At 44.5% G+C, this 22,192-nt stretch overlaps 1 protein-coding gene across 3 annotated transcripts; it reads left to right on the forward strand.

Moving 5' to 3' along the window:
- Positions 1–12: 12 nt before the first annotated feature.
- TMEM233 (transmembrane protein 233) lies at positions 13–21,481 on the forward strand. Of its 3 annotated transcripts, none has more exons than XM_052689846.1 (7): positions 13–666; positions 1,008–1,084; positions 6,222–6,350; positions 7,013–7,229; positions 7,857–8,215; positions 14,056–14,190; positions 19,615–21,481. In XM_052689846.1, exons 5-7 carry the CDS (start codon positions 8,027–8,029, stop codon positions 19,624–19,626), a joined length of 336 nt encoding a protein of 111 aa, XP_052545806.1. In that variant the 5' UTR covers positions 13–666; positions 1,008–1,084; positions 6,222–6,350; positions 7,013–7,229; positions 7,857–8,026; the 3' UTR covers positions 19,627–21,481. The 3 variants fall into 3 exon arrangements, with proteins under 3 accessions (XP_052545806.1, XP_052545807.1, XP_052545808.1); XM_052689847.1 differs by having other exon boundaries at positions 7,028–7,229; XM_052689848.1 differs by lacking the exons at positions 13–666; positions 1,008–1,084; positions 6,222–6,350 and having other exon boundaries at positions 6,961–7,229.
- Positions 21,482–22,192: the final 711 nt, after the last annotated feature.

Raw genomic sequence — 22,192 nt, forward strand, 5'->3', positions numbered from 1 at the left:
GTTTGTTTGTTTGCTTGTTTTCTTTCAAGGAAAAGAGTGAAATCCACACATTGCTTTGGCTTACATCTACTAGGAAAAAAAAAAAGAGAGACCTAAATTATGTTTTTTGTGCTCCCACTATTCTTATTCTATATGCAGTGGTGGTAACATAGGATTTTTACATCTAATGAAGCCACGTTCTTCCACGTCCATGTTTTTCTTTCCCTCCATTTAAGAATCCAATGCCAAACCTATCTCCAAACTCTGTTGGAGCTGATCCAGTGCCCAGTGAAATGGATGGCCAATGCTTCTATCAGATGATAACAAGGATCAGACCTCAATTCCAAATGCTTGCTAAAAGAAGTTTCATTGCAACCCTCCTTGCGCTTCAAGAATCTCTGTTCTCTTACCTCTACCATCTATTTTGGACTTTTTCATCATACCCGAGCCAAGTTTCATTGTCTGTTCTGCTGTGTCACCCTGTGGTGGCAGCTGATATTACAAGCAAACAGAAAGAAACCTTCATTTAACAGTTGGGTTCTCCTGGTTGAGCTGCGGGTGCACAAAGTGAAACCTTCACCTTGGCCCTTCCTCACCAAAGGGAAGATGCAGACAAGAAAGTTTTCTTCACATATAAGAAATGGTAATGCTTCAGCTGGAGTACATCAGTAATGATGCTGGAAACAGGTAATGATGGGGACTGCTTCTTTAGAAAGAAATTAGATCATCCGTTCTTCTTCTCTGCTATGAGCTTGGGTGGTGGTGGGCTTGCAGATCTTAGAGGTTTTTTCCAACCTTAATGATTCTATGAAATCCCTACACAAGCTGTAACCTTGCTGTAGCTCACACAAGGGATGATTTGGAGTTATGACATGTCCTTTCTTGGATGTCAGCTGCTTGCTTTCCCCGTTCATTGCATGGAAGGAGTAGGTAGTCTTTAAGGGTCCCTTCCAACTGAAACAATTCTGTGATCTGCAGGAAAAAAGATTTGGGCTTTTTTAACTTTTTGATGTTTTTTTTCCCCACAGTTATCTTGGATTCCCCCCAGATACATTTGTGAATGTCTCACAATCTTCTACTTAATCTTTCAGCACAGCTTTTCCAGGTAGGTTCAAAGTGACCCATTTAACACACTGGTGGTGGACACACCAGGAGTCCAAGAAATCTGACAAAGGTCCAAGAGTGTGTGGTAGAGCTGCTGGATCAGTTCTGTCTGCTCACCATTGCAGAATCACAGAATCACAGAATGGCCAGGGTTGGAAGGGACCTCAAGGATCATGAATCTCCAACCCCCTGCCACATGCAGGGCCACCAACCTCCACGTTTAATATTAAACCAGGCTGCCCAGGGCCCCATCCAACCTGGCCTTGAACACCTCCAAGGACGGGGCATCCACAGCCTCTCTGGGCAGCCTGTTAACTCCCCATTCTGCTCTGGTCCTTTACAGTTTCAGCTAATAGGCCGGTCATCCACAAACTCCATTAGCCCAAATGAACCATCCAAGCCTAGGTTGGTCACCTCATGCTCCAGAGATGCACTTTGCAGGGACAGAATTAGAGTTTGAAGTAGGGAAAGGATGAGAAAGAAAGCCTTTCTTCTTTGTTGGCACTTCTTTCCTTTTTTTATTTTTCCTGGCCAAGGGTGTTGTTTGTTCTCTGTATTCTTTATATCACTTTTTATTAAGTTGGCTATGCTTTAGTACATGTTATTGTAGATTACACCTGACTGTATATGATGGATGTAGGCATTGTAATAGAAATTGTAGTGGATTTTTAAAAGAACCCATCACAGCTGACAAATGCAACATTCAGTTCATTTCCAGTCCTAGATTACTGTAACAGTCATCAGAATATTCTCTTGCATAGATAATTTATTTGAATGTTTTTGCAGGGTATCCCAACAAAGGCTTGCCTTTAATAGGCTGTTTCCTGCCTATGGCTCTCCAAACTGTATTTATAAAGTAGGGCAGGTTGCAACAAATTATGTGTGATGTATATGAAAACTGCACACAAGAAGTGTGGAGGGAAGATTGCAACCCACACCCAACCGTTCCCATTTGTTGTAGGAAAAGAGGAACAACAGTGACCCATATAATCCAAGTGGGTGAGATTGATATGAGAAAAAGCAACCTTTTGCTTTTGGGGAAGGGGAGGAGAGGAGAGGAGAGGAGAGGAGAGGAGAGGAGAGGAGAGGAGAGGAGAGGAGAGGAGAGGAGAGGAGAGGAGAGGAGAGGAGAGGAGAGGAGAGGAGAGGAGAGGAGAGGAGAGGAGAGGAGAGGAGAGGAGAGGAGAGGAGAGGAGAGGAGAGGAGAGGAGAGGAGAGGAGAGGAGAGGAGAGGAGAGGAGAGGAATTACAGTATTTGGGAATCTTTAATGAAAGGAGAGAATGTGTGTATGTGTGTGTGGAGAGATGGTCCTATGGGGATGCTACACAATGGAAAAGTGCTAAGCATATTAATAATTTATAAAACAATTAGTATGCAGCTTATCCCACAAATTCATATCTGAATCCAGATCCAAACTGTCCCTAATGGGTGCATTTAGCCTTTTTGTTCAAACCCTGCTCTATTTGTCAATGATGCTACTGGCCTCAGAACAACTCTTCCAGCCAAGTCTTGCTCTAGTTTGTTCCTGTGTGAAGCCAGAGCTGATTCACAGAAGTCTGTAAAGGAGTTCCAGATTCACTCTGTGGTGAATGAGAACTAATTAAATTCATTGCAAAATGCCTTATTTAGCAGGTTGAGATGAAGCAGTATTAAATAATGCTACAACGCTTTCATAAACATCAGAACGTATGAAAATCATTCAAAACATCATTTTCCTCTTATTTGCTAGTAAGAATTAGACAGCAAATCACCACTGCAATTTCTTTGGTAATACAAATACCAGAGTTGGAGCTTTGCTCGAGTTCTGCTAAGAACACTTATGAGTTTAGTGATGGATTCAAAACGTGCTTTACAGGTGACCTATAAAATTCCTGTCTGTGGTTCATCTCCCCTGTATTTAATCCTAAAACATGCAAACTCTTTGTTGGGCTGTTAGAATCTATCTGGTGGATTCTAAAAGAAGTCAAACGTAGGTGAGCTTTGCTGCTCTGCTTCGGGATGTTGAAGGTGATGTAAGAGAGATCCTGTTAATTCCGTGCCTCGAGGGCGCTGCTCCAACAGATTGCCTTGCCAATCACAAGCAGAAAAACTTCCAAGAACACGAACTGTTTCTAGGAAAATGGGACCATGGGATAAAATAAGGGCTCCTCGCAGCACAAAGCAGGTCACCCACAGCACTGAGCAGACGCCCATCGCTGTCTGAGCTGTGGGAACAGATCCTTTGATGCTGATGTGTGACTAAATGAAGCAGGTCAGAAGCCAGGAGATGGGGTGGAAAGAAATAGGTTGTGACAGATACACAGAGACGTCTTCACATGTGTTTAAGCACGAGCGGGTTTGATCACTCAACTTAATTGTTGGCTTCAAATGCTGATAGTACTTCAGAAATGTAACAGTGAATGGAAAAAGTCTCTGATTTTTTAATCTGGACGTTTCCCTGATCACACATTAATTTACTGTTAATAATTTACCAAAGCAACAGCTCATCGGGGACTTTTGATGTTTGCAAAGCCACAGTCCAGAGTGAAAAAATAAGAGCTGCAAGGATGAAATAGGAAAGTTACGTTTAAGAAGAGCATTTCTCTCCTGACACCTCTTAGAGTATGGGCACAAACCAGTCCCAGGGGTGGAGTAATGCATCAGCCCCTCGGGCACTGCTGACTCAGTTGTACCCACAAAAATGCAACAGCAGAAGGAATTCTCATCACTGTAATGACAGCGATGTGAACAGTCTGAGGGACAGGTCTGAATTAGTTTTGAAGTGCAGAGTAATGTCTATATATGTGCAAGCTGGCCAAAAGGGAAGCCAACGGGATTCTGGTCTTTGATTCCTGAATGTTCTCATTTACTTATGGCAAAGGCTAGATCCAACACCTTGTGCCATGTACAGGTACTGACACTCTCTCATGGAAAAGAGGTCATTTTCAAATGAGTCTTCTTTGTAAGCTCACCTACTACTGTGGTGATGAGAAATCACCACCAAAATTATTCTCGTAGCATTTGGCTACAGGATTCAGTTAAATAACATAGCAGCTCCCTGTCTGAGGAAAAGTATAACTGTTTGAATATTTAATATGTACGAAAACCAATTAACTGTGCCTATCTGATTCAACCTCATAAATTAATAACACCCCTGCTAGACTCCCAGCAAATCAATTGGAATTCAAGGGCCCTTTAAAGGTTAGTTTCAGATTCCGAGGTAAAGGAATATTAGTTTGTCATTAACTCACTCTGCCTGCCTGAATGGTTTGAGCATTCTGTGATTTGTCCATTGAGAAACTTATTTCAGAGCCAGGAATGTCTTTGTGGCTTATTGCAACAATTTCCTTTGCGTAAGGTCAGCAGAGAGTTTGATCCCAGTGTTTATTTTGAATGGAACCACAGGTACCAGTAAAGGGCATGAAGCAGCCTCCCAAATCTCTCCCTCCTTGTTTCTATTCATGTTTTAGTCAGTTTTGTGCATTCAGCATGTCTGTGCAAACCATTCTGTCTGCATGCTCTGCTATACAAACATTACCCGAGCTGTTCCCATGAGGATATTGGGGTGCTTGGCCATTAAGTCCCAAGGCCAGTAGTCAAAACCCAGCCAGCCAGCTGCCCCAGACCCGCTCCCCACTGAGCTCCTTAACTCATCCTTCCTCCCTCTCCCTTCCTCCCCTCCCATCTCTCCCAGTTCCCCAAATCCTGTTGCTTTTCTTTCCCATCTCCCAGACTGTGCTCACCCTTGCGACATGAGTGACATGGTTTAGTGGCATGCTGGTGATGAGCTGATGGTTGGGCTGGATGGTCTTAGTGGTATTTCCCAACCTTTATGAGTGTATGATCCTATGATTACCACTGGAGAAGCACCAAAACACCTAAAACCAAAAGCTTAATGGCCACCTCTGGGGCCTGCTATTAAACCTTCATGGCACAGCTGCGTTGGGGTCAACGCAGTGCATTACAAAACTTCATTTCTTTTTGAGACCATAGTCATCCTGTACTCCTCAGTACTGCTTGGTCTACGAGTTTGTGAAGTCTTGCTATGTGGTCCAACAGTCATGAGAATGAACAGCAAGTGAGAAGGGACGTTCCCACCTACTTGTCAGGGGCACAGTCATTATGCACAGCGTTTTACAAATGAAAGCTAGAGTGACCAGATACAAAACTCGTATTTCTCAAAAAGATAAGAAAAAAAAAAACAAGCAAGAGAAGGGAGAAGGGGGATTGGTTTACCCTGTAGAAGGTTACTACTGCATGTGTTGTTATTAAAAGGAGCTTTTTGGGCTATGGGAGGCTTCAGTCCACTTCTATGTGCCCCATCTCTGCCTGTTGAGAGAAGGGGAAGCATTCGTCCACATGGCAGAAGTACCAACCCTGCTGTGTATGAAAAGCTTCAATCCCTGCAGGTTTGCTTGTTCCTTTTGTAAAGCAAGGATGTTTTTCATTATCATGAAATCATATGAAGAATTTTAAACTGCTGAGTAGTGGATAAAGCATGGGAATTTTAGACGTTGAAAATGAGCTACATAGTTTCCAGTCTCCTGGGTTTATACTTTTATTCTACCCTTGAGAAGAATAACGTGGCTAAACGTTGGAAGATGCTTAGAACTTTTTCTTCAGAGAAATAGAACTCAGCACGGAGCCCTGCGTGGCCATTGACTCTTGCTGTGACCTCCTATCCCCAAACCATCTTTTGAGTGGAGAAAAGTGGAGGAAGGCTTCTGGGAACATCTTGTCTGCTCTTTTCAGAATGGCTTGAGCCCACAGTCTAGCCAGAGAACACTTTCTTAGGGAAAAAATAGGAAGTGTTGTTCACAGCACTCCTTTGTTCATTCTTACGGTCTTTCTTTCTGCCTGGTTGTCCAGAAAAGTTAAAAAGAGAGGCAATGATGGGCAGCCATGTGATCATATCGAGAAATATCAAACTGTTGAAGGCAAGGTTGGATGGGAGCCCTGGGCAAACTGGTCCAGTGCCAGATCTGGAGGTTGGTGACCCTGCCTGTGGCAGGAGCTTGGAGCTTGATGATCCTTGAGGTCCCTTCCAACTCAAGCCATTCTATGATTCTGTGTTTGCTTAGAAGGACACTACTTGCAGTACTGTTGGGTTACTGTTTCTCTGCTCCCCCTTAAAAACTTTCAGTCTCGTTTTGTTCAGAGCAGTCAGAAAAGAGCAATGTACTCATCTTTGACGTAGTAAGCACAGAAGCCATGACCTGAAGTGAGGCTGTTGGACCTGACCAGCTCTGCTGCCATACGGATCGACTGTGCTCATCTTCCCTTTGAGGTAAGAATCTTCCCCAGGTTCTTGGAGATTAACCATCTTCTCACTGCAGTACATGAAGCCATACTATTGTCTGAACATCCTTTTTTTTTCCTTTACCCACAAGTCAGTGCTATTTAAAATGTAAGCAGTATTGTCCCAGCACAATATATTTCTTGCATTTCAACCCATCTACTCAAACCACTAAATTCAGCTGCAATGACTGCCGTATGGCAGAGCCTCCATCTCACAAACCTCTTACTGAGCTGTCATTATCACAAATTGCCCTGAATGTCTGACATCTCCTGTAGCTCCACGTGTCTTGCAGAAGGTGAGTCCATGTTCCCCATCCCTACTGAAATCAATTCTAAAAGCAACTGTGCAGTGTGATACAAACTGCATCTCCTGAGCTTGTCTGGTGTGTGTTTAAAGTCCCCTGAGAACATATCAGAGGTTTTACAGCTCCAAAAAGCCCATGCCCGAGCACTAATGGGTGAATTGGCAAGCAGATGTAACCTTGGCATTTCTTACTGCTTCCTAAAGACATAAAATCCTTTCTTTCATCATGTTTATAGATCAGTAGGTTCTCATTCTGTCTTATATTCCAGGAATGCAGCCTGAGAGATGATCAGTGCCTATGGAAGTAAAAAATATTGCACTTACACAGGTCTTTATTGTGTTGACAGCATCATGTCTTGTAGGATGACATCTGCAAACAGGAAGCAATGGCTCCATTTGAGACAGCTGCAGAACTCCCAGTGCTAAAGGTGGCTCATTCATAAAGCCCTGTGCACATCTCCTGTTTGCTGTAACTGCAATGAATGAAGTGCTCTCAGGAAAAGCCAGACACAGACACCGTTCAGCCTCAAAGGTCCCTCTATTTTGCTCCATTATTATTATAAAGTGGGTGTTATAAAGCTTGTTTTCTTATGGTATATGGCACTGTTGGAGCCCGTTCCTTTCTGAACGCAGGCTGTCATGCTTCTCCTCACTAACTTCAAAACCGTCATGGAAGAAGAACTTTATTTGCTTAATTTGTGTTTGGTTTTGTTGTTTGTATGTTTTTATTGGTTATTTTTGTGGTTTTTTTTTCTCCCATATCCTGGGTTTTGGAACTAAACACGTTGGTTTTCTTGCTCTCCCTCGTGCATCCCCCAAAGAGAATTCCATCATACAGATGTAATGCTCAGTAAGGACTGCATCTCTTGCTAAAAATTGGCCAAAATAGTCCGGGCCCGAGCCTCCAAACTCTTTAAGTAGATGATTTTCAGCCAATCTTTAATATTTTCGCTAAGTCTAGCATGTCACTTGGGGTCAGTTGGCAACCTCAGCCCAGACCAAAGGAAATGCCTTTGCAGCTTTGATGCCATTGGCTGCCGGAGCTCACTGTATACAAGGGTGTATCCAGGGGGGTGTTGTAGGCGCAGTTAAAAGGCACTTAAGCAAAGGCCAGGAAAAGCACGGGATGCAGCGAGCGGCTTTTCGTTCATCCTCTTTTTTTCCCCCCCCCAATCCTTGGACGCGTTGCAGCGCTTCGCAGTAGAGCCACCCGCGAGCAGCGCCCCCTAGTGGCCGATCCGGGAAGCGCCGCTCAGCGCCGCTCCGGGCGGCTCCCTTGGCTGGGTGCCGCCGTGGGGTCACGCCTGCCCGGTACGCGGCGCTGGGCTTTCCGAGCCGCCCGCCTGCCGTGCCGCAGCCTCATGTCCTCGCTCCCCGCCGGCACCGACATCAAGAGGGCTTTGGACAACAGCCCCGAGACAAACATCGAAGATGAACTCCCCGACGGTCCGCCGCAACCGCGGCCGAAGAACTACCTGCTCCTCAGCATCCTCGCTTGTTTCTGCCCCGCGTATCCCATCAACATCGTAGCCTTCGTCTTCGCCGTCATGGTGAGTCTCACCGCGGAGGGCGAGGGCGGCTCTGAGTGCGCGACCCCCGGCTTGGGGCTGCGGGTGCGAGTAGGGCGATCCGCGGCTCTTGGCTCCTGCCCGTTCCCATCTGCTGGAAGGGGGCAGAGTGGGAGCGGAGGAGCCGGCATCGGAGTCAGTGGGGCAGAGAGCATCAGCCAGGGGGTCCGTAGCACTGTCCTAGCAGGTAACCGGCTCAGAAAGCTTTATCAGATGACAAGCGCGGAGGGAAAGACAATTCGAGGCGAGTTTTCAGTTTCAGGCTGCGTGAAGGAGGGAAGTTTATCCCAGTTAATGAGATCTGTTGCATCGACTGACTCGCATGCTGAATTGGACTTACAGACTGGGAAATTGGACTTACAGACTGGGAAAGCGGCAGCCGGGGAGCAGAAATCAAGTCTGCACATCAGTTAGGAGCTGTTTGCTTCAGCTGATCGAGTCTGATAGTGTCACTTTTTGGCAGTGAGCAGCCTCTTCTGCACGGTGCTGAATTTGTCTGCAGGAAAAGCAGATGAAACAGGCGTGATTTGAGATCGTTGGCAAAAAAGCTTTATGTTCTGTGGGAGCGCTCAGAGAACGCGCTTACTCCTCCATGTCGTAACACATTTGCATAGCCTTAATAATGCAGCGATCCCGTTAAAACAGGAAGGGCTGATAGAATCCTCTTCTCCAGGCTGAAAGTTGCAGAGTCAGGTCCAGAGTTTTCTGATAGGACGTACGATCAGGGTAATGCTATGCATGCTGCAATGTATTTCTGTTGTTTAGGAGGTGGGAAGGTTTTAAAACATGTTGTGTATTTTCCTCCTTTTCTCTGACAGCCAGGTTGAAAAGGTAAGCGAAAATATTGCTGTGTCTTTTTGCAATTGGATGTTAGAATACTTGCCCATCTCCAAAGTATACTAAAACAAACTCTGCTAACACTGCTAAGATTGATCACAATCATACCCTGATGTTGGAATATACACTGAAGTAACTTAAAGCAGCTATTCCAAGCCATCCTCATGACCATTTTTGTTCAGAAAAGAAAAGTATTAGCTGTCTTTTTAAATTTTTTCTCTATTACTAATTACACACCACACTCTTTTCTTTGATTTGAGGAGAAATCCGCCAGGTTTGGTACCCAGCACCTCTTCAGTCAGTGGGCACTGCAGGTGCTGTTTAAAGGAGTGAGAGGTGATGATCTGGGGCTGTGGGATCTGTTCACCGTGACAGTGCTTTCACTTTGGGGCTGTGCAGAAGTTAAATGCTGAGGGCAGAGTTTGGCCTCTAAGGACTTTTGCACCCCATATGGAGGAACGTCTGCCCACGTCCCAGCTGAAGTTCATGCAGGCTTTGGGAGTCAGGCTGAAGTGACTGTGTGGGATGTATAGAAACTGAGGTGGGAAGAGCACTTCCTGAGTGTGAAACAATCTGTGCAGGTCACAGCTGTGCGACTCCTTTAAAGGAGGGGAACCTAAAACTCAACTGATAAGTTCCACTGCGTGCGGATGCCTTCTGTTTCAACATGATTCTTCTCCATCTTCTCCATGAAAATAACACGTCTTGTTTTCCACGGCCCCATCGCCTTCCTTTTGGGGCTGCAACCTGTATCTGCTCCATTCACCTCTGCTCCAGGTTCTGCTTTTAGTCACTGCTCTGCTGGGACCTGCATCCCCCTCTCTCTGAGCACATTTCCTTGAGTTGCTAAGTGTTGATGCTGAGATACAAGAGCAGGTTTCTTCTTTTCTTACTATAATTCGTATAGTTTGCCTGAGATCTTGTGTCAGAAGAGGTCTGGACCCACAAAAGCAGAATTCTCTGTACCAATTTCCACTGCCTAAGATGAACCCAAGGGATGGAAAAGTCCCTTTGGCATGCAGAGGGGCATGCCCCTTTCAGCACCCTGTTTGTATGTGTCTGCCCTCCTTAAGCGTTCTCAATTCAGACAATGAAAATAGCATTTGTGCTAAAAGTAGAGTCTGGGCTCCAACACACTCCCGAATTAAATGACAGATTCGTCTTCGGTCTCTTCTGTTGCCCCACTTACAGCACTGCTTTTCTCACTCTTTTCTCACCTTTAGGGGTACAAATCTTCCCTTTCCAGGTCTTGGGTGACTTGATTTTTGGACCTTTCCCAGGTCCTCCCTGTTGTGATGATAAACTTTTCTTGCTCTCTGCCATCATTGTGACCTGGTAGTTCCATGACCCTTGTTGGCCTTTCTCTGTACAGCACCTCCAGTTGTCCTTATTTCAAAGATTTGTGTGGCAGACTGGTCAGCTGATTCTGGGTGGCTTTTATAAGTGCCTTTTAGGTACATGGACACCTAATAGCTTACAGAACATTGCTACCTACTTGGATGGGATTAAGCAAGGCTCATCAGCTGTTCTTAAGCACGTTCATATTGTTCTCATCTCTGCAAAATGGAACAGCTTTCCTGTCCCATAACGCTTTCAACTTGTCCCCAGAGTGACAGAAGTGCAGCATTTGCACAGAACTGTACAACCTGCAGAACAAACTATGCTGTCTCTGAGTTGTCCCCCCCAGGTCCCTCTTCTTTCTCCTTCTCTGCTTGTTGTTTGCAGCGAGGAGTCACGCTGAGCCAGCACATCCAGTTCTCCTTTGGTCTGAGTTAGGGTGAGTATCTCATTTCCAGGCACAGTCAAATAAGATTTGTGACAGTCTGGCTTTTGCAATAGCACAGAAAATATTGATCAGGGCACCTCCGTCTGGTCTGCCCAGAGTTTTAAGAGCTGGGGGGGAGGATTTCTGTACCACTTCTGCTTCTACCGTCAGCAGTCTTGTGGCAGCGCGAAGAAAGCGCGCATTGAAAGGGGATTCGTGGTTCAGAGCTCATTCAGCACTTTTCTGTTCGTGTGAGAATTTGCCTCATTTCTGATCAGGGCACATGAGGCTGGTGTCAGTCACTGCGATTGCTCAGTGGGCAGCTGCAGAGCTGTGGCTTTAGTTTAGTCCCTGGCTACACAGAGTGAGGTGGCAGCACCTCGAGAAAACTGTCTGGTATCAGGCTGACAGTGGCTGAAATTCATGGGAGAAGTCGGACAGAGCAAACATCACACACAGATGCTGTGTGCTGCACACACTGCAGTCGCTGGAAATAATCACAGATGGAACGTTGACAGCTGTGACAGTTAGTGTTGCCTGTCATGTTGAAAACTGAAGGCTCAATCTGAGGATCCTTTGAAGTAGATGGAAGTTAATTTCAAGCTCTAGCCCAAAGCCTCTTTTTTTTCCTTTTTTTTCTTCTTGGAAGCTGTCTAAATGGCACCATTTCATTTAAGCCTCTTAATAAAGAAGCTTTCGTCTCCTTCCTGTTTCTCCCAAATCCTCTTTTTTTGTCTTTAATGCTGTTTTCCTGCTCTTCGTCGCGGGTTTCTATTAAAATGACATTACTTATTAAACTGCAGAGGGTGAATTATTTATGAAGCACCTGCAGGAATCACGCGGGTGTTCTCCAGGCTTCCTAAATACATTAGCAAAATAACACAGAACTGCAAGCTTATGCTGCCCCGTCTTCCTTACAACTCTGGCCTTACTTTGAGACCACATGTACAGGGACTCGAGTGTTTGCAGGACCACTGGTGGTCATGGGAAGCTTTTCCTCCGGTGGGCTTTGGTGGAAGCAAAGTCATGGATGGGGTCTCAGTGATGCTTTTCCAGTGTTTCTCCCTGTAGCCACAGTCATGTTCTGTTGCCAGGTGCAGGAGAATAAGCCAGCCTGCTCATGACCGACGCAGACCGTCTTCCATTTATTGTCCTTCCTGAAAGGCTTTTTTGAGAAAACCTAAGAAAGCTCTTCTGTAGACAAGAACAGTCTAGAGTGAGTTAGAACAGTGGAGTTACTTGTGCGAGAGCATCTGTGCCAGCCAACCCTTTCAACAAGAGGTTGCTCAATAAGCAGATGGAGATGGAGAACCAGGGACGCCTGTGCCACTGTTCTGCCTGAACAATTATGTGAGGCCAGCCCAATACTGTATGGAAAGAAGCCTTGGGCAGGCATCCTGCGTGTTTGTGCCCATCATTTCCATCTCTTCCCACTTCCCCCAGGAATTTCATCAGCCAATCCCAACAAAATTTGGCAGCCAAGAGAGGAATTAGAGGTATTCCTTAGGGAACTGTAACAGAGAAATGTGTAGGCATGTAGGCTGCCAGGAAGAGGAGAAATCTATCAGTGCTCTCCTGAAGGGCAATCAGCAGCTCACTCTTTCTCAGACACGAGAGTAAATACCTGTACTTATCCTTGAGATGCAATTCTAGGAATATGGGCTTCATTGCTCTGGGACTGCCTTGGCAAGAGCGATCCTGCTGCAGTGCTAACAGCGAGGATGTAGCCAGTCCATTAACTCCTGTGTTCACTAATTGACAGACCACACAGAGATAATGTCTGTCATTATTTTTCCGCTTGGCAAAAAAATGCTCTACAAACAGTGCTTGGTGTCCCATGAAGTCTAAAATGAACTTTAGTAGCCACAGTGCTTTTCTATGAAAAAGAGGAAAGATAATTAGTGAGTTGTTTCCATTTTTTTCAGTGGTAACTATCTGAACAAAGAAGGCAACTGCTGGATCTGGGATTATGTGCTGATGGAAGTTATATAGCATTAAAATAACACGAAATTCAGCATTAAGGCTAAATAAGTTTTTGAAGGTACATAGCAAATGGTGGTCCTGTACCTGACTGGCATTCTTAGTGCCATTCTGAGGCAAATCTCAGTGCTGTACTTTATGGTGTTTATGATCTGAGTGAAAGCACGTGGAAGCTAATGAATCAAGCTGTCAAATCTTGCATTCAGCTGTGGGTCGGACCGCAGGATTGCACAGCAGTAAGGCAAGTCTCACAGTCACAACATCTGTGTTTCCCAAGCTGAAGATGATGACATTTCCACATGGCAGAAGTCACTGGTGCTGTGACTCACCTTGCTTTGATGAGAGAGAGGTGCATGGAGCCTTCCAACGTGGTTCAGCTCCTACAGTGAATTCATTGGCAGCATCACCTTTAAGATCCCTTGTGCTTCGGAGCGACTCATTTTCAGGAGAATTAAATCACTTTAATTAAATCACCTTTGGTCTTTCACCCTTGTTCTCATCAAGATCTTTCAGGTGATTTTTACCCTGAAGGATCTCAGCCAAGCTTTTATGAAATACACAATGGCAAAGAATTAGAAGGTCTTTGCTCCCTACAGAAGAGCTCTTCTTTCCTTCGGTTTAGTTCCATTGCTTTAAAACCATTTGTCTGAATAATCTCAGATTAAGTTTAAAACCTCTCTAGCTAAGAGGTCTGTGTGATAATGAAGGCACTTCTACCACTACAGGAGAGGCAGGGTTTGGCTTTAAATGGGGGAACATTGATCCATACAGTGCTTGCTGCTTTCACTTAGCAGAAGTGTTTCTTCATTTCCTGCTTTCCAGTCTCAGATCTCCACTCTTCTTTGCTACCAAAAACATTACTCATAACCAAAGCACACCAGGTCTGATCTCACAGTAGACTGGAAGATCAGAGGGATCCCATCACACCTCTTTCCATGTCATGAATGGAAAACATCTGCCTAGATGAACTTGTGCTGTTGAGATAATATGTCTGATGCACCTCTGAATGTACATGATAATAATTATCAGTGTGTTCTAACAATGCAAAGGATCAGAATTCCTACCACGTGAAGATGGCACTCAGATGTGTTCTCCAGATTTCTTCCATGTCCTTGTTTCACCTTTTCTGCTGCTGCCTGCAGTCACATTGGTTTCTGTACAGATGCCTGTGTTGGTTGGCTCTTTTTAAATGAAGTCACCAATTCTGTTTCCTTTTTCTTTTTTCCTTTTTTTTAAACAGGCTTTAAACAGTTACAATCAAGGAGACATAGAAGGATCAAGAAGACTGGGTCGCAATGCACTGTGGGTTGCAGTTGCATCAATTATCATTGGCCTTGTCATCATCGGAATCTACTGCGTAGTTCATTTCACAACGGTAAGCAAAATACTGTCAGTTCCAATGCAAGCACTTCTTGTCTATGCAGGGCTTCAGAATAAGAAGCAAAGGCAGTCAAAACCACCTCTGTTACACATTTTCCAAAAGAGCAATTTTTACTTTATTTTGGAATTTAGAAAATGCTGTTTTCTGTCATTAAGTGCAAACGACTGTGAATATTCTGGAAACTCTTGCATTTCCCATAGGCTTTTTAATTATGGGGCAGTTGCTTTCTTTCTTTCCCACCCCTCACTGCAAGACCCAGTGCACAGAAACCCCTAGAGTTCAGGTAATTACATCCAAAGGTGTTAATTTTCAGTCTCACAATCTGTCCAACATTACCTTTTTTTTAACTATAAGGAGGAGAAAACAGTCAATTACTGTTTTACCATTTGATGCTAAGGTGGTGCCAATGCAGTGCTGCCTCGACCTGCTGCAGGCGCAGGTTGTTTGCTCACTGCAGCTGATCTGCCTTCACACAGCTGGAATGGTGGTGAAGAAATTGAGTCCCAGTGGCTAAGCAGACTGCAAGCTTATTAGCAAAGAAGAACAAAAGTAATTAGAGCTCAGATATCCTTTCTTAACTTTGTGCAACGCTGTGTTCTTTCCTCCTCCCAGTAATGTGCCCCCTCCAACAAAACAACCAATTTAAATCAATTGATTGTTGGTTGTTTCGGTTGGAGATCCTTTTTTTCCCTGGCTTTCCAGCTCACTGTACAAACTGCTGTGTAAACTAAAAATAGAGATCACCTCAACTGACACACGGACATCTCGGAGGGCTGGAATGGAGCAGCTGGTCAAACGTGTGCAAGGCTTCAGTGCGCCCTATGGGACTCCACAGTTAATGGAGCTGGGGGCCGTTGCTGTAGGATATTGGTGCCACCAAATCAGAAGTGACTTTCATTCATGATTATCCCTTGCATTTTGCAAACTCTTTTCGGTACAGCCTGCGTTGGGTTTGTTGAGACCTCACATATTTAAAACCAAGTCAGTTCAGGCTGGGAGTGCCAAGTTCTGTAATTGACAGCAGCAGGAAATTCCTCGGTTCCCTTCTGCCACCTTATCATTTCCCAAACACGGAGAGCACAAGGGGAGCAGCTCAGGCTTTTTTTCAAGTAGAGGGAGAGAAGGGCAGCATGAGGAGTGGCAAAAAACACTGAACTGAAGCATTCACATTAACTAGGGCTCAAATGTCTACATTCAGCTGCATTTGATATTTCACTTCCCCAACAATGAGATCCTGTTTGCTGAACGTGAATGAGTATTTGTGCCCACTGAAGAAGTTAGAAGTAGCACTTGACATCTAACTAGTATTTGTAGGCAGCTCTATCCTACCCTCAAGGAATTATGCAGTGGTAAATCAGTATATTATGACTTTATTACTTATCTTCTTAAGTTTTGTCTTTTTAGGATTGTTTATTTTATTTTTAAGAATGGCTGCATTAGGTAGAAGCATTTTTAGGTGCCTGGGAACCGTCAGCATACTGCTGGGGTAGTAATTTCTTGTACTGAATAGTTTCCATAGAGGTGTCTTGGCCAAATGGTATTTTCAGTTTGTGAGGGCTGAAGCGACAGCTTTGGTGGATTCATCTTGCTCCCTGGTCTTCCTGTCCCTTTCCTACCTCCCTTCTCCCTGTAGCCCTTTGGAGATCCCTTGTTTCTAAGAAAGTATTTGATAGGGGTGACAATCTTTATTTTTCTAATGTGAAAATGAGTCAGTAGGGGCACTCAGCTGCCCTTTCCACCCTCTGTGCTTACCTGAGTCTCTTTGAGTTTGCCATATAACTGGCATGGATGGCATCGTGTGCTCCACGCTGTGGTCTCACATCCGTGTACTTTTGTCATCATTGCATGCAGCCGCTTTGTAATCTCTGCTCACACAAAGTAAACCTAGTTGATTTAATAAACATGCTTTGACATTGGCAAACTGGTACAAAAAGGCCTTAATGGGATGAGTCAGCCCTGTCACTGATTTATTTGATTACCACGAGGCACAGTTTGATGTTTCTATGATACACATACGTATTTTACATGAAAGTTACTTTAGACTTCACCAGTATGTGTGACAAACTTGACCTTTCCAGGATTCATTCTCATGTATTTACCAACTACCATATAGCCCAGTTGCTCCTACTGATATTCATTTTGGCTTTTCTTAGCCTTAAAGGATACGAGTCCCACTGAAAATTGTCATTAAGATACCTCCCTTTTCTTCTTCTTCCACAACTCCTTGCTTGCTGTTTGCCATCTCGTTTCCAAGTTGTGTTGGTACTTCATCTATTCTCACTCATCTCAGTGGAATTCTTCACCTGCTTTGAGGGGCTGGCTGCTCATCCTGGAAAGGATTTTCCTTCTCCTGCCAGAACTCACAGACTTCAGGCCTTCCCCATCGTGGGAATCTCTCTGTTCAGCTCTTTTTCGAGTGCAACGTTTAGTTGCCCATCCTTTGCACGGTGGAGCTCAGGCTCTCCCCTCTACAAAGTCTCCATGAAGCCCCTGTTGGTCTTCACAGAAGAAAGCAATGCTGTTGGTCAGTACACCCCAGTGCCTTGCAGTCCGAGCCTTTTCCCGTGGGCATTCACATCAGTCAGAGTGTAGCTCCTACAAGAGTGGCCACAATCACCCCAGTTCTGAAGAGGAGCACCAAGGATTCCCCACAGCTGTGACCTTGACAGCCACATCTTCTGAAGCCTCATCTGGGTCAGTGCATCTGACGTGTTGGGGAGTTTTGGAGGCAGTGCCCTGCAGCTCATCACCACCGCAATTGCAGTCTCATGCCATCGTCTGTGCAAACTCTTACCTTGACCACCAAAGAACTTTTTTGCCAGTCTTGAGCATCTCTCATTGAAACTGTTAGGAAGTGAGTGCTCAGATATCTTTCCAGATCTGGAAATAAGCTCCTTCAGCATTCACTGGAAAGTAATTTGTTCACTGTGAATGGTATTCCTAGAAGACTAGTTTGGTAAGGTCACTGTCTAATGTGATGAAACTCGGTGTCCTCTGAATAACAGAACTTGTGCCCTGTTAAAGAATCTAGACAAATTCACCCATTGTTTTCTGAGATCTCTTCTTGCTTTTTGGTACTCAAGCCTGGTGTGTTCCATCCTGCTTTGGAAAGGGACTTCAGTCCTGTGCTTTAAGCAGAGCTGAGAAAGGTTCCCCTGGAACCCCACAAGCCCCAGCCAGGAGAAATCCCACTCAGTGGGTAGAAATGGTAGAAGCTGTGGAGAAAGAGTGCAAGAAATTCCCAGTTTGAATAAGTCTAGCAGTAATTACACTCCCACTAATGATTATACTTCCTTGTAGGACAGCAAGGTCAGACATACATGATCCTGCAGTTCATTTGGACTGTTCTAGACAAATCTGTTGCTTATGAATTATGGAATGAATAGGAAGGGACATGACAGAAGAAGTTTTGATGCTCATAATTCATCCCTGCTTGTGATTGCCAGTAACACTTGAATAGCCTGCTAAGGGGAGTGACCTGGAGTAAGCTGCCCACAGAGCTCTCTTTGCCCAGGATCTGGTGATGAGATCATGGACCTGCATCTGGTAACAAGTCACAGACCACAGGAACACTCAAAGGGCTGTTATGCATCCTACTGAAAAAAGACCAGCAAGGGCTGATGGGCTCAGGAACAGGAAGGTCCTTTCACTTTTCAGCAGGTTCCTACCTTGGAGCCTTAAGCTTCCTCACTTGCTTTCCTTGGTTTACTCATTTGCCAAGCAAGGTGAAACAGGAATAACAGCAGGAGACTCCTGCGCCTGCATGCAATCAACAGCACTGACTTTCCATTTTACAGATTTACTCAGTGCAAAGCCAACTCTGAGCTTGTGCTGCTGCCTCGGAGAGCCTCATTTGTCCTCAATATTGACATGTTATCTTTAACAAACATATACACACAGAGAGCCCGGAACAGGGCCCACCCACACTTAGGAATCATCTACTTTCTGCAGTCATAACCCTGAATGCAGACAAGGGGAAATCATCACTTTCATTGCTGGAACTGACTTGTCTGTTTTGATCAACATAAACTGGGGTGTTCCTTGCTATGGAGTGCAGTCACCAAGTGATAAGCTGCACTGTGCACCCATTCCACTCCAGGCCCAATTTCTACTTACTCCCTTCTCTAACTTTTAACCTGTCTCGTCAGCTTCTCCTGCACTCGTGTCCTGCCAGTCCATTGCACTGAATTACATTTCCACTGCTTGCTCAGATGTAACTTAAACCAGTATTTATGTCACCACTGAGTATAACTGTGCATATGTGCTCATAGGCATGTTGTCCATCAAGAACTGCAGTGAGAGAAGGGCTGTATTTGTCTGCAGTGAGGAGACATAACAGCAAACTGAAATTGGGCAGTGCTGTGTGCCACAGCCTGTGTGCGATGCCTGCAGTATGCCTGGCTAGAGAGTAAATTGAATTGAGAGATTAAATACTTACTGATGGGTGACACTCAGCTCTGAACCACATCCTGAATTGTTCCTGTGCTTCTGAGGCCCTTTTCTCAAAAAAAGATGTAGGAGACAAAAAAAAAAATAGAGAAGATCTGAAAGGTATGAAAAAAGTCTCTGCGTGTGGGAAGACAAAATGAACATGGTCTCTTTGGCTTGGAAAATGTGGGAGTCAAAGGCAAGCAGTTGGAGGCAGCGAAAGAAGGTAGAGGGGGGTTATTTGATGTCTCTTATGAATGAGATCGAGAGACATCAGGGGAAAGCAGCTTTAAGCTAGAAGATACTTTTCATGTGACATACAGTGCTGCTGTGGAACTGATTCCTGCTGTTTGCAACAGACATCAAACATGCAAATTATTTGAAACAGCAACAAGAGAAGTTAAGAAAGAAAGCTTAGATGCAAAGACGCAGATATAATCTCAGCCTCAGAGAATTTCTAAGCTACAGATTGCCCGAGCTGGAAGGCAATAAAGAGAGAAATATCCTCCAGGATTTGGGCTTTTCTTACACACTTCTAGGCGTCTGCAGCACGTCACTGTTAGGGGCAGGATGCTGTGGGTCTGCTCTCACCCAGTACCTCCATTCTCCCATTCTTTCATGAAGCCTGTTAGTAGCCTTTCCACAGCAAAGCAAGGTTCACTGAAGCCTGCTTGTCTGACTGCAGGGACCGATGTGCTGATAGCAAAGCACAGGGCACAGACTTCAGCAAAGTAAGAGCCCATACCCTGCCACTGAAAGATCCCAGCATGCATTGAAAAATTCTGTTCAGACTGACAGATACCTGGTGCCATTAAAAACACTGCTTTGATTCAAAGCAGTATTGAACCACTAATTTAGAGGGATGTTTTTTAAGAGTACAAGTGATACTGAATAATGTATCCATTAGATCTGTAGAATTAATAATTTAAGCTCAAAAGGCAAACTCTCTGTCTTTTCCCCCTTACAAAACGTATTTTTGTGTCCTTGCAGCAGGCTATCTGAAGACCAGGACTGCACTTGGAATACATCACCATGTAAATCTCAGGAGAGGAAAAGTAAGAAGAAAAGGAAACCCATCTTTCCAGACTGTTAGATTTGACCCTACAAGTCTGCAGAGGCATGTTGCTGATGGACGCAATGATAGCCCAGTTAGTAAATCAGCATGGCGTGACCAGGTTTTCCAAATTATTTATTTATACAGAACTTCAGCATAAAGAAGTGTTGATGTTTTTTTTTTAATTTTACCCTAATTTAATTTTACCCTTACCTTGCCCTAACAGCTCCCTTTTCTTTCTCACTTACATGAAATGTGTGCTGGGTCCATGACGTTCCCTGGCTGAGCCAAGCCAAAGCCAACCTGTCTTGACTGTTTCTAGTGCACACTGTAAGCTCTGATGCACAGCCTGCTGGAGCTGGTGGAACTCCTGTCACCTTCAGTGGGTTTTGGATCAGGCCGTGAAGGGTTTTTGTATTCTTGTACAATAGTCTCAACATAACAGAATCAGAACAACGGGTTGGTGGTTTATCCCACAGCGTGAGTTTGTAATGCTGTGGGTGTACTCTGACTTGGTGGCTGCTTTCTCCTGTCACCCCCAGCCTTTAGGTCTTTGCATTGGGTTTTTCACCACCTGGGACCGATTTCAATCCCTTCATTCTTAGAAGTTACTTTTGTTCCGTAGCATCTGTATTTTTATTGATTTCCTCTTGTTTTGTTGTCCTTCCTTGCTGAACTCCCTTAACTCCGCTCCAGACCTGCACTAAAGTTGCACTGATCACATTTTCCTCTTTAAACTCCATGTATATAAGAAGTTTTTCTTTTTTTATCTCACAAAAGCTCTTTTTAAATAGATGTTCTTTCTCATCCCTCTGTTCCTATAGCAAGTCGCGTTGTTTCATTGTGTTCTGCTTTGTTCCTGTCTTATTTTTAATTCACCCTCTCGTCTTGCTATGAATAGTCCATATATCAGCACGGAGATGGACAGACTTTTCTACACTCACTGATTCACGTAGACTTGCTGATCCTGAGTTTCCCCTCAGTGAACAGCCTTAGGCTGCACAATGGATGCCCTCTAAATTACTGCAGTTTCTCAATACCTTACGAAAGTGTAGAGTGGGACAACTAGTTTTAATTAGCTGAAAACTGTTGGAAAGAATGTATTTCTTTTTATCACCCAAATATGACGTGTTCAGAGGAGCGAGCTGCGAGCGTTGGCACAGATGGCAGCATCTTTGGTGACTGTGGCTCCACTTGTTTTGATTGTTCCTACACCTTCGAGCAAGCGATGCCAACTTACACTTACTCTCCTTGCAGTAACATAAATCTGGACTGAATACCCAGAAATGCATGGGAGTTGTACAGGTGCACGTGAGCAATGAATCATGCCTGGCAGTGGTACGCCTATTATTCAAGAAAAAAAAGGAAAAAAAAAAGCAAAAAAAAAGCCTCCCAGCAATCTGTACTTGTTAAAGCATATGCCTGGAAGCAGCATGTATTTTCTGTGCCTTGGTATTGTGTTTTTAATGTGCTTTTTTTCACTTTTCTTTCTGCCAGCTTCTGTTTTTCACTGAAGTCAGTGACGCGCAGCCTGTCCTTAATTACTCCAATACAAAACTTCACTCTTAATCAGTGGAATGAGTTGATTTCTTCAGCACTTACACTGATGTAATTTGTACGTGGCAGAATGTGGCCACTGGTTGTGATGACCCCAAGAAGTGGCTGTTCTGTGAACTTCTCTTTGTTTTTCTGAATACTATTTCAGTGGTCTGATAACGTCTTGTGGGACTTTGAGTAGCTTGCCTTATTATCAGATATGATACAACTGTCATTGAGAAGTGGAATAAAATCACTTTTACTTCATCTCCATTCTGGTATGCGGGAAGTTTCTTTCCTGTTTTTTGTTTCAAACAGCGATTTCCCTTTCTCAAACTTATCAGGTGATTTCAGAGGTAAGTCACTGGAAGCAAACGTGGGATTTCTGCCCTGCTTTGTGCTGTTGAACCGATCTGCACTGCAGCTAAAATGTGCAGAAGTTGTTTGAGATGAGCTACCACTCAGCAGGTTGGGCTGTTGGCTTTGTTTTCAAGGCAGCATCCAGAGAAAGAGTGGTGGGGCAATATTCAGAATGGGCCATCAGTGTTCTCAATGAGGCTTTCCTACCAGGGCTGGGAAAGGCAGCAGGTGAGCTCACTCCAACAGGTGACACAGGTCAGCACCCACTGCTTTGCATTGCACTCATCCAGGTGAACACCACTGCATCACTGCAGTAACACTTTGTGCACAGAATATTCCATCCCAGCACTGCCACTGAAACCAAAGCACGTGGAATGGGAGGAGAGAAAGAGTTTCCAAGTTCTCTGAGCATCAGAGGATACACAACTTGAAGCAGTTTGTCGGAGTGCCTAAGCAGAGTGTAGATCAATAGAAGCAAGTCACCTGGTTTGTTCGGATGCTTTTGAAAACCATAGTGGAAATCTAACTTGCATCTTGAGGCTCATAAATATCTCTGAAATCTCACTCATAGGATAAATGGGAATTGAGCCGTTGTAACTTTGGTGCTTCTGAAGATAA

Source organism: Tympanuchus pallidicinctus, unplaced genomic scaffold, assembly GCF_026119805.1.
Source record: "Tympanuchus pallidicinctus isolate F22 unplaced genomic scaffold, pur_lepc_1.0 scaffold25, whole genome shotgun sequence".
Taxonomy (NCBI): domain Eukaryota; kingdom Metazoa; phylum Chordata; class Aves; order Galliformes; family Phasianidae; genus Tympanuchus; species Tympanuchus pallidicinctus.

Bases quoted from the DNA above. Each gene is read 5' to 3' on its own strand.
- TMEM233 (XM_052689846.1), top strand. From the start codon at position 8,027: ATGTCCTCGCTCCCCGCCGGCACCGACATCAAGAGGGCTTTGGACAAC. The intron at 8,216-14,055 runs GTGAGTCTCACC...TTTTTTAAACAG, and splicing joins CCTTCGTCTTCGCCGTCATG to GCTTTAAACAGTTACAATCA.